Source organism: Hyposmocoma kahamanoa, unplaced genomic scaffold (genome assembly GCF_003589595.1).
Source record: "Hyposmocoma kahamanoa isolate Upper Pololo Valley unplaced genomic scaffold, ASM358959v1 92623, whole genome shotgun sequence".
Taxonomy (NCBI): Eukaryota; Metazoa; Arthropoda; class Insecta; order Lepidoptera; family Cosmopterigidae; genus Hyposmocoma; species Hyposmocoma kahamanoa.
This window is the reverse complement of record NW_020654775.1, coordinates 1-12,320: the sequence shown is the minus strand read 5'-3', so window position 1 is coordinate 12,320 and position 12,320 is coordinate 1. Positions and strand designations below refer to the sequence as shown.

Genomic DNA, 12,320 nt, shown 5'->3' with positions numbered 1-12,320 from the left:
GACACTTTTTAGCGCGGACCCGACGTCCATATTATTGTAAGTCAATGCGTCGCAAGTCAGTTTGTGCTAGTCTGGACTTCTGAACCCTTTTCCCATATGACTATCAATAATTAACCATATTTCTATTTTTGACCGACTTCAAAGAAATTTTTTGTTTTGTTTGTGTGTATTATTTATTTACTTACACATTTTAAGAAAATTCACGGACAAATAATACAATTATAATATACATAGTTAAAAATGAATAATGCAATGTATAATTACGCTACAACTCACTATTTGTGAACCGTATTTGATTGTTATTTTATTAAAAAATAAAATAAATAAAATTCGTTTAATTCGGGCAACAAAGACCCATAGACATTATACATCACATTACATCAGTCATTACAATATATTAAAAATCAAAGTGTAATATGCTAAATCAAATTATATTATATTAAATTAAGATTATAAAAAAAAAAAAAAAAAGATTATTAAAAAAAAAAAATCTTGTTGGAAAGAGGGTACCTCAGAAGTGGTCTAATTTAAATTTGAATAAAATATTCCACCTCAAAGGGTGGTAAACTAGGGGATGAATGACTTTTGAGGGCGGTTTTTTAAGTACTCTGTACTGAAATTACGTTAGGACAAATGGTTTAAGCATTTACTCTTAATAACGGTCTAATCAAAAAATATACGATGCACCTAAGGATATTGTCTACAGTAAGTGGTAATTTGTTACAGGATGTACTTTATCCGATCATACAAAATTCTATCTAATGTCTAATAAAATTTGTTTCTTTTTTTTATACATGTTATGCGATAACTCGCGTAATTTGTGAACAAACAAACTAGTAAGCACCGGAAAGTCTTTCCGGTAACCGATTCTAAAACGAAACTTGGCAAATAGATGTAATTACACGAATTTTTGAGGTAGGTTTTTTAAACAAAATACTTATAATTACAAAAACTACAATGAGACCTTGAACTAGGCATGTCTTCTATCTTTACTCCGCTGGATATGGTTGAGATCAAAACACCCTGAACATGAGTGGTAAATCAATAAACAACTTTAACTTACTAATTTACTATAATTTTAAACTTTTAATGGCTACATTTTTGGGTCTGACTTTGGGAAATTTTGGAAATCCACCAATAGGTTGCATGGATCGCATGGCCTTCCCTTGAGCGTTGATGGCGTGACTAGGGAGCTAGACATAGCAGATACTTTCAAGCATCATTTTGCTGTGAAATCGCCTCTTGGGCCGTCTCAGGGTGTGCCCGGTGCTGAATCTGGTCGTGGACAGGTTGTTACCTTAATTAAAGCTAAAGATATCCGTATAGCTATAAGCAGAATCAAAAGAGGTAAATCACCTGGACACGATGGCCTCAGTATTGAGCACATAAAGTATGCCGGCGCGCACATAGCGAGAGTGCTTGCACTATTATTTAATTTATGTTTGGCACATTCGTACCTTCCTTTTGATTTGATGAGGACGATTGTGGTACCAGTAATCAAAAACAGGACAGGAGATGTGGCAGATACTAGTAACTATAGGCCAATCTCTTTGGCGACGGTCGTAGCCAAGGTGCTTGACGGCGTGCTCAACTCATATTTAAACCCGTATCTACACCTATATGATGCTCAGTTTGGCTTTCAATCAGGACTTTCTACGGAAAACGCTATAGTGACGTTGAAGCATACTGTCAAGTACTATACCGACAGGACACCCATTTTCGCGTGCTTTCTTGATCTCTCAAAAGCCTTCGATTTGGTCTCATAATATGACATCCTATGGGCTAAATTGAGGGCGACGGGCATGCCGAAGTTAAGGGGCCTGTTTGAATATTGGTATCACAATCAAACTAACGTAGTGAGATGGGGCAATGCTCTCTCTTCTCCGTATGTTGCGGAATGTGAAGTTAGGCAGGGGGGATTAACTTCTTCAAAACTTTTTAATCTGTACATAAATACACTAATCGGTGAGCTTAGCAGCACTCATGTGGGATGCTATATAGATGGAGTATGTCTCAATAATATTAGTTATGCCGATGACATGGTGCTGCTGGCACCATCGATCAGTGCACTTAGAAAATTGATTGGGGTTTGGGAGGATTATGCCGCCTCGCATGGATTGATGTACAACGTCAAAAAGACTGAGTATATGGTCTTTGGGGTCGCCGGCAAGAAGAGTCCTAACAATGTGCTTCCCATAAGTCTCAATGGAATTCCATTGAAGAGAGTAGCACATTTCAAATATTTAGGACACTATATTGCCGACGACCTCAAGGACAATATGGATATAGAACGCGGGCGCAGGGCACTGTCGGTGAGGGCGAACATGCTGGCTCGCAGGTTTGCTCGATGTACGGTGGAGGTGAAGGTCACTCTTTTCAGAGCTAACTGCACACCACTGTACGCGGGGGCTCTGTGGGCCAGCTATACCCAAGTCTCGCTCAGGGCCATACGCACGCATTACGCCTTCAGGACGCTGATGCGGCTGCCGCGGTTTTGCAGTGCGTCTGCCATGTTTGCTGAAGCCCGTGTGGATAGCTTCATGGCAGTCTTGCGCAAAAGATCAGCATCTCTGTTGAACAGAATACGTGGCAGCGGTAACAGCCTCCTGAAGACAATTGCGGTTAGGTGTGAGTGTCCCACAACGCGGCATCTCATTAATAATACAAAATCTGTTCTAGAATTTAAGTACTAACCTAATTATAAGTTTCATTGTTGCTAACACTTATGGATCCTAGTTATCTGAATAAATGAATTTGAATTGAATTGAATTTAACCGACTTCCAAACAAGGTTCTCAATTTGACTGTGTTTTTTGTGATGAATCCTGTAACGGATTTTAATAAAACTTAAGAACTTTTGAGATCGGCTTTTTAGTATACTCTGTACTGAGTTATTTGATACAAACTAAAGTCACGTTTTCGGCATCTGTTCAATAATCTATTAATTCATCAGCATGGTTTAATTCCTTCTGAATAATTTCATAGTGCGTCAATATAATTAACAAGACGTGTCTGTGTGTGAGTGTGCGTTTGCACGTGTGTTTGTTTGCATATATATTTACGTAATTAATAATCGATACAGATGGTTTGTGAATTAATAAATTTAGTTTTAATTATGAGCGAAGCGAATTGTGAAAATTAATTTGTTTAATTTGCAGGTTTACTTTACATGAATTGGCCCTTTGTTTTTGTAGCTATAAAACGTGGACGGTACCGGGTTTCCATCATAGTTTGAGGAGGAATTCCAATATTATTTGGAAAGATGAAGCTGACTTGGACACTATTTGCCTTATTGGTAAGTGATAAACATATTTATACACTTAGAAATAGAGCTTGATGTTAGAAAAAAAGCTTGTGACGTGTTTTTGTTTTTCGTGTTTTGCGCGATTGTTACACAAGACGAAACTATTTTTTTTCTGATCTAAATCTTGCCTTTTTCAAGTAGCCATGGGCCACACGAAAAGTTAAATTTTTATCTCCACCAGTTTGTATTAATAATTATAACACGAAAATTTGTTTCCGTGTTTGTGGAAAAAACAAATAGCACTGTTAAAACAATAGTGTCTTAACTCAAAAAGAGAACTTTTTCAGAATCTATGAAAAACGAATTACTCACTTCCCGCAAAAAAACATTAAAATTTATATGTTACAGTTTATTATAGACACTTAAACAATTTCTCAAATATATTTAACAATATGATGGCAAAAATAATTTCATGTTTATGAATAAGGATTATTTTGGCCAGAAATAGCTCACATAAAGTGAGTCTCATTTTGAGTTAAGAGATATCTTTTTAACCGACTTCAAAAAAGGAGAATGTTCTCAATTCGACTATATGTTTTGTTTTTGTATGTATGTTACGCGATAACTCCGGTATTTGTGAGCCGATTTTCATGATTCTTTTTTTGTTGGAAAGGGGGTACTTCCATAGTGGTCCCATTTCATTTTGAAGTAAAGCATCCACTTCGAAGGGTGGCTGTTCACGCATGAAGATTCATTTTTATAAATAGCACCTAACTTCAATTTAGGAGCAATTATTTTAATGGTTGATTTTGCTATTTCTCCAATTCAAGGCGTTTTTATCTCAATATACTTTGAGTAGTGAGAACCGATTTTTATTATCTCCAGTGTCAAGTCCTGTATAGTGGCGAACTAGGGGATATTTCAATAAAACTTAGCAAATAGACGTATTTCCGCCTACTTTTGAGGTCGGTCTTTTTAGTACTCAGTACTGAGATTATGATTGTTTCTTACAACATTCTAACGACGGTTTTTTTGACGTGTAGAGAATAAAATTTTATGTTCAGTAATGATATAATATTAAATTTCACATATTTTGAGTTAGAATACTATTGTAACAGCAGTGCGAAATATACGCGGTTTTGATTAAAAAAAAAAATGGTTTTACTTTCATAGTGTACATCGTACTGCTAGACACGGGTCTTTTCTAATGAGGAGCTACTGTCTCCATTATTTGAACGTGAAATAAATAATCACAGTACAGAGTACGACGTGGAATATTTTCTTTTTTTTACCGCCATTTTTTTTACCGCCCTCTTTCCATAAAAAAAAGAATCATCAAAATCGGTTCAAAAAACGAGTTATCACTTAACATACGTACAAAAAAAACATAGTCGAATTGAGATCCTTTTTTTGAAGTCGGTTAAATATAGCCGTTAAAAAAGTTATAGTAAATGAGTAACTTAAAGTGTTTTCACCAACCCTATCCAGCAAAGTAAAGATAGAAGACATTCAAGGTCTCAATGTAGTTTTTATAATTATAACTATGTTGTCTAAAAAACCTACCACAAAAATTCGTGGAATTACGTCTATTTGCCAGGTTTCGTTTTAGAATTGGTTACCGGAAAGTGCGCGGAACCGGATTCATCATCTAGTTGGCCACCCTTAAAGATGGAATATTTTCAAATTTAAGTCGGACCTGTACTGCGGTACCCTTTTTCCATCAAAAAAAAATGCAATAGAATTGTGAACCTGCTCATTTTTTGAAGTCAGTCAAAAAATGTAACAGACTCAATTCTCCAATGACAATAAATCGAGTGCCCGTTCGATCGAGATCGATATGTCATTAGATCGAAAGTGAAACAAACAAAAATCTACTTCAATGAGACTTGGTTGCATTACATAATTAATCAACGAACACGTTTACTCTATTTTTTCAGGCTTTTGTTGCCGTCCAGGGACTGCCATGTAAGTATAATATGCTCGTTAATTTCAAACTAATTCATTAAATATTCAACCCTATTACAAATACAATACACTTCGAAATAACCCTACCCGGTGTTCGTAGATTCTATGGGTCGTATTCTAGAACTCTACTCAATGCTCAAGTCAGGATTTGAGTATGGTTTAAAGCATTCGAAATCATACTCAAGTCCCTGCCATTAGGGTCGTATTTCCAGTGCTTGTGTTTCAATTGCAATCCTGACTTGAGGATTGAGTAGAGTTCTAGAATACGACCCTAAGACCTATTACTAAAACCTATTAGTCGTGAGTTTGCCACGCGTCTGTGGCACTATAGTAATTTTTAGTTCACGAACCGTCACGAAACATTTAAAGTTAGTACAAAAAATATTCTACTAATCACACGTCTTCGTCTTTAAGCCATAGGTTCCCAATCTTTTTGGGACACCGCCCACTTAGGCAAGTGTAGTTGTAGTAAGTAATTTTTCAAATGCTATAGCACTCCATGGACAGCATCAACGCTCCCCGATTGCTTCCGAGCTCCCTACCGCCCTCTATGAGTCGTCAGCGCCCACTGCGGGCGGTAGGAACCTCTTTGGGAAACCATGGTTTAAACTGTTTGTTCACAAATTCGAAATATTGTATAACGAACTTTTAAAAGTTGTAATCGTATATTGAAACTTTGTTATAAGTTACTTAAAAATTAGCTTATATAAGCAATGAGCAACAACAAGGGTGTTCCGAACCCAAAACCCGTTTTGATGTTATTGCATCAAATCATTGCGTCAACCATTATCTAGACTCTTGATACAAAAACTCATTTCAATCTCCCTTCTAGATGGCGTAAGTTTAATTCATTTAGAATAATAATAATAATATCGTATTGTTACATTTAGGTCTTATAGTAGTTGGTAAAGAATCAAACGTGTACCCAGTAAGTACCATAATATTATTATAATGAAAATAAATAAATCTAAGCAAATATATTCAGAAAGTCAAACGATTTAATTTTAAAATGATTGTCTAATTTAAATTTAAAGTATTTTAACAATAAATCAATTCATTTATTAATAATAAATCAATTAAAAATTAATTACTTAAAAATTAATCGTCAAATTATCTTAGTATTGTACATATAATAATAATTCCACAATTAAATATTCGTAATAAATGCGTTTATTTACTCCGTGATATTATTATTCTGCGTTTATTTTATTAAATTACATAATTATAATATCATATTTTTAGAACACTGATAACATATTAATTATAAATTTTAATTGACATAGAATACGGGCCCAAGTTGAGTTTGAAACTGTTGTTGCTAGCCTGCATTTGGATCTTAATTTTTTTGAACGACAATACAGAGGATATGCGTCCAAATTATTCTTGACAATAAGACACATTTGTAATATATATATGTTAAAGTCGAGATATTTACGTATTTGATGACATACGACTGGCAGCTGGTAAACGAGTCTATATTGGGGAGTTTGCGAATACATTTCTTCTGTATCGCTCCGCCCTTGTGGCATAGATCATAAGCGTGCATTTGAATTTCGGACGTTACCACCTGCAGTTTGCAAACACTTATTTTAATGTAAAAAATGTTTAAAACGAGCTACTACATCCCCAACGCAGAGCATCTAGGAGGCCAGAGAGACCGGCTGAAAACCATTCGGTCAATTCATTTAAATCCAGCGAATTTAATTAATGATTAAAAATACGTTTAAATTATTTACAATTTAACTTTGAAATAAGACTGAGTCACAATTTATTTCCTTAAAACCAATAACAATCCGAACGCCCCCACTGCACTGCACTAGAACTTGTTGCACCAAACCGGTGAACGGATAATACGAGAAAAAAAATAATCAAAAAAAGAAAATCAAAAAAAGGTATCCCCTTTCCAACAAAAAAGAATCGTCCAAATCAATATACATTGGATTATTCGTATTTAACTATGTATACTATAATTGTATTATTTGTCCGTGAATTTCCTTAAAATGTATAAAGTAAATCAATAATACAAACAAAAAAACATACAATCGAATTGAGATTTATTTATTTATACATTACAATTAATTATAGTCTACTTAAATATTAGTAATCCAATGCCATTTACGAAAGTATCGATATAAATATCGATGGTCATTTGAGAAAAGGGTTCAAAAGTCCATACTTGCACAAACTGACCTGTGACGTCATTGACTTACAAATAAATGGACGACGGGTCTAATACAAAAACCACGAAAAAAATGTCCCAAGTCAACCTATTCGAAATTTAAATTGTAATGTCTTCGCAGTATCGCGCTGTCAGTAGAACAAATGAAACTATACGATTTTAGCGCCTTACAAGTGCGGGCACTTTTAGGCGCGGACCCGACGTCCATATAATTGTAAGTCAATGTGTGACGTCATAATTTTAACGATATCAATACTTGAATTAAAATTGAAAAAATAACCCCGATAAAAAACAGTGTACTACAATTTTTTTTTATAAAAAACAACGACTCTAAAAGTAAGCTTATCCGCTTTCGCTGTGTTCGTTACATCTATTTGTCAAGTTTTATTGACATCGGTTAACGGAAAGAACGCTAAACCAGATTCAGCCTCTAATTTGCCACCCTCTAAGGTGGATTATTTTCTTAAAATTTGATTGAAATCGCTACTGAGGTATCTCCTTTCCAACAAAAATGAATCGTCGAAATCGGTTCAGAAATGTTATAGTTCTCGTGTTACATACACAAAAAATAATACAGTCGAATTCAGAACAATAATACATTTTAGCAGCTGTTGGTGCTCCTTGTAAAAGAGTTCGTCCAGAGAATTACTGCCAGTTTACCAATTGTCAGTATTACTGTGTTCCGGTTTTGAAGGGTAAGGGTGCTGGTGAAATTACAGGCACTTGGGACTTGGCAACTTATGTCTCAGGGTGACGGGCGCAGTGGCAATGCCTTCAGATCTTTGCGTTTTAACCCTCTGAGTGGCACTGTTATGGACAGGCGTGTAGCTTTCCATCAGGCGCACGACTTGTTCATACCGTCACTTGATATTATAAAAAAAAAACATTTTACGGTATGCCGAACATAATGTTAAGTAGAAGTAATGTTTCAAAAACTTTAAATTATAATTTCGCCTAAAATTGTTTGTAAGAGCACAATCGCCAGCTGAACCTTGTTTCGCTTTTATATTAAACACTCTTGTTGTCATACGTTATGCAAACAAAACTATACAATACGAAAGTCTTTATTGCACACCAGAACAAAGCACAGGCGGCCTTGTTGCCAGATACTCTAGATAGCGATGTCTTCCTGGTAACCTTGGAGATGACAGTATAAATTTATAAGTCACTACAGAGTACTAAAAAGTTACCGGAAAGTGCGCGAAACCGGATTCATCCCCTAGTTTGCCACCCTTAGAGGTGGTATTTTCTTCAAATTTAAATGGTTACAATACTAAAGTACCCTCTTTTCCAACAAAAAAAAGAATCATTGAAATCGGTTTACAAATTATGCGAATTATCGCTTAACATACATACGAAAAAAACACACAGTCGAATTGAGAACCATTTTTGAACTCGGTTAAAAAATAATAATAAATAGAGTCCGGTAATAAGGTACCAGACAATTACACCAATTGGTCAAGACTGGTAATTTTAAGTCATCTTAGTTTTAATTAAATTTTTATTGAATTGATATTCAATTATTTTTTGTGAAATTACTCCACTAGTTTGTTATAATTATTAATACAAAGATCGAACACTCAGAAAAAATTCCATCGATCCGGTCGAATTCGAACCGACGTCTTCTTGCATACCGTGCCAGACGCTATACCAACTAAGCCACGGAACGAACCAACGGACCTCACGAATTTTTCTATGTGCTTGCGTCGTGTCTTTGTACTTGGTCTTTCAACGACTTTTTAGTCGTAGCGCCATCTATGAGAAATCTATGACAGATTTATCTTAGTTTTGTCTCGACAGAGTGTCAAGGGCGGCGATCTACTATTCAACTGCCATTCCAATGTTTTGGTCTGAAATAACAATAATGATAATCTCTTAATTTTTTTTAGTACAGAGTGCTAAGAAAACCGACCTCAAAAGTACGTGGAATTACGTCTATTTGCTAAGTTTTATTGAAATATCCCCTTGTTCGCCACTATACAGGACTTGACGCTGGAGACAATAAAAATAGGTTCTCACTACGAAACTACTCAAAGTATATTGAGAGAAAAACGCCTTGAATGGGAGAAATAGCAAAATCAAGCATTAAAGTAATTGCTCCTAAATTAAAGCTAGGCGCTATTTATGAAAATGAATCTTCATGCGTGAACGGCCACCCTTAGAGGTGGATTACTTTCTTCAAAATGAAATGGGACCACTATGGAAGTACCCCCTTTCCAACAAAAAAAGAATCATGAAAATCGGTTCACAAATAACATACATACAAAAAAATAAAGAAAAAAAAGAACATACAGTCGAAGTGAGAACCTCCTCCTTTTTTGAAGTCGGTTAAAAGTAGAGAGTTAGAGCTCATATTTTACCACATCTGGCATGCAAACTTATACGTATTATATATATTACAAATAATGTCCGTAGACACGCACATAACATTCTTAAAGTTCAAATTTTATTTCAATACATAGTCAATTGAAATAATAGCAAAAATTGTGAAAGTCAAACAATTAAATAACATATCTGTAGTAATTAATATGTCAATGTTTATTCACGAAATCGGTCATTGTGTAATAATTTTTGCCTTTAAGCCATGCATTCAACTTATTTTTTCAACGGATTGAGAACCTCTTCCTTTTTTTACCTCGGTTAAAAATTACGTGCAAAGTTGGATATGTTATTCTTAAATAGTTTGTTTTAGACTTTTGTTTTAACTCGTTTTCAGAATTTGATATGATCGGATAAAGTACATTCGTATCATTAGACAATCTCCTCAAGTACACCGCAAATTTTTTATAAGACCGTTATTTTATAGTAAATACTTATACCATTTGATCAAGCATAATTTGATTTGATTTGATTTGTTCAAGCATAGACACAGTCAGGCGTGAAATGACCAAACGTCACTTTGACACATCACGTGATTGGCGATGAATGCACTGGTTTGTTCGTTTAATTCTTAGACTGTTTTTCTTTTACCATGCTCTAAGATTTAATTGTATATTAATGTGTTTATTAAAAATAAAATAATTTCACTACAGAATACTAAAAAAGCTGAACTCAAAAGTCATTCATCACCTAATTTGCCACTCATAGAGGTGGAATATATCTTCAAAAGTAAATACACCACTACTTAGAGAGGGTACCTCTTCCCAACAAAAAAGAATCATCGAAACCGGTTCAAAAAAGAGTTACCACGCAGCATACATACAAAAAAAATCACAGTCGATTAAATACAGTATTTTCCGCTAATCCTCCAACGACTCGCGCTTAAAAAGCGCCTGCTCAAACTTGTATAGCAAATGCATTGTACCTCAAATTGACAAATCGAAAAGCTTAAGAATTAAGAACCTCCTAAAAATTATAACAACATTAGGCACCTAGAAAATCAGACAATTTTTTTGGATTTAAATCGCGTATAATTGTTTTTTCAAACAAACCAACGTTTCGGGCCCTTTACGTTACGTCACGTATGTAAAGAACCTGAAACGTTGGTTTGTTTGGAAAAACAAATGAACGCGATTTAAATTCGGAAAAATAGTTTCATATTCTATGTATCTAATGTTGTTATAATTTCTTAGGAGGTTAATTCGTCAGATACAATTCCAGAAGTACAGCGACAGTACGACACTATCATAGTGTTTGTTAAAAGTTCTTACTTCGCGATAACGTTATTAATTTCCTACTTCGTATTATTAAATAACATAGTTATCCCTTTGCTACCAACACTTTTCAAAATTTTAAATAGATTATTTTACACAGACTCTACAGATCGTGGAACACCGCACACAAGCTATGAAGAATACTCCGAAAGCCAATCTTCTAGCAGTGCTTATGAAAGCAGTTCCAGCAGCAGCGATAGCGAGTTCAGTTCGTCTGATGGCGTATATATAAAAGCATCGAAACATTCGCAAGAAGAAGCTGCATCTGCAGCATCATCTGAATCAAGTGCCTATAAGAAAGTTCTTGATGGCTTGATAGTAAAAGAAGCAATCGAAGAGGCAAGCTCAGTCGCCGCCAGTGCAACTGCTAGTAGTTCTGAGAGCTTAGTCTATTCGGATGGTAAACATTACGCTGATAAATCGAGCAAAAGTTCTGCTCAAAACTCACACCAAGACGCATATTGGGATTCATCATCAACTTCCTCAGTAGAGTCTGACGATGATGACGATGACGACGACGATGACGACGACGACGACGACGACGACGATGACAATGACAACAGTAAAGAATACCAACGCAGTGGTAGTTCTAGCAACCAATCCAGCCAAAACAACTTAAGCAGTCAATCTGGCAGCAGCAACCAATCTAGCCAACGCAACTCAAATAATCAATACGGAAGTAGAAACCAGTCTAGCCAAAACAACTCAAATAAACAATCTGGGCGTTGGAATCAATCAAGCCAAAACAACGAAAGTAACCAATATGGCGATAGCAACCAATCCAGTCAAAGAAATTCAAACAACCAATCGGGCAGTAGTAACCAGTCTAGCCAAAATAACTCAAGCAACCAGGTAGGCAATAGTAACCAATCTAGCCAAAATAACTCCAGCAACCAGTCTGGCAGTAAAAACCAATCTCAACAAAACAACTCAAACAAGCAATATGGCAGTTGGAACAAATCTAACCAGAACAACTCAAGCAAACAATCTGGCAGCAGGAACGAATCCAGTCAAAACAACGTAAGCAACCAATCTGGCCACAGCAACCAATCTAGCCAAAATAACTCAAGCAACCAATCTGGCCAAAGTAACCAATCTAGCCAAAACAACTCAAGTAACCAATCTGGCAGTTGGAACAAATCTAACCAGAACAACTCAAATAAACAATCTGGCCACAGTAACCAATCGAGCCAAAATAACTCAAGCAACCAATCTGGCGACAGTAACCAATCTAGCCAAAATAACTCAAGCAACCAATCTGGCCACAGTAACCAATCTAG

At 35.5% G+C, this 12,320-nt stretch overlaps 2 protein-coding genes across 2 annotated transcripts; both read left to right on the top strand.

Moving 5' to 3' along the window:
- The first annotated feature begins 2,039 nt into the window (after window positions 1-2,039).
- LOC113237009 lies at window positions 2,040-3,172 on the top strand. Its single transcript, XM_026473250.1, has 2 exons — window positions 2,040-2,621; window positions 3,158-3,172. Exons 1-2 carry the CDS (start codon window positions 2,040-2,042, stop codon window positions 3,170-3,172), a joined length of 597 nt encoding a protein of 198 aa, XP_026329035.1.
- A 74-nt stretch (window positions 3,173-3,246) lies between these two features.
- On the top strand, window positions 3,247-12,315 carry LOC113237008 (GATA zinc finger domain-containing protein 14-like; the record flags this gene model as incomplete). The annotated part of the gene is made up of 3 exons (XM_026473249.1): window positions 3,247-3,294; window positions 5,181-5,208; window positions 11,141-12,315. Coding segments are annotated over exons 1-3 (1,236 nt in total), but the record flags the coding sequence as incomplete, so codon positions are not given.
- Between the last annotated feature and the right edge of the window lie 5 nt (window positions 12,316-12,320).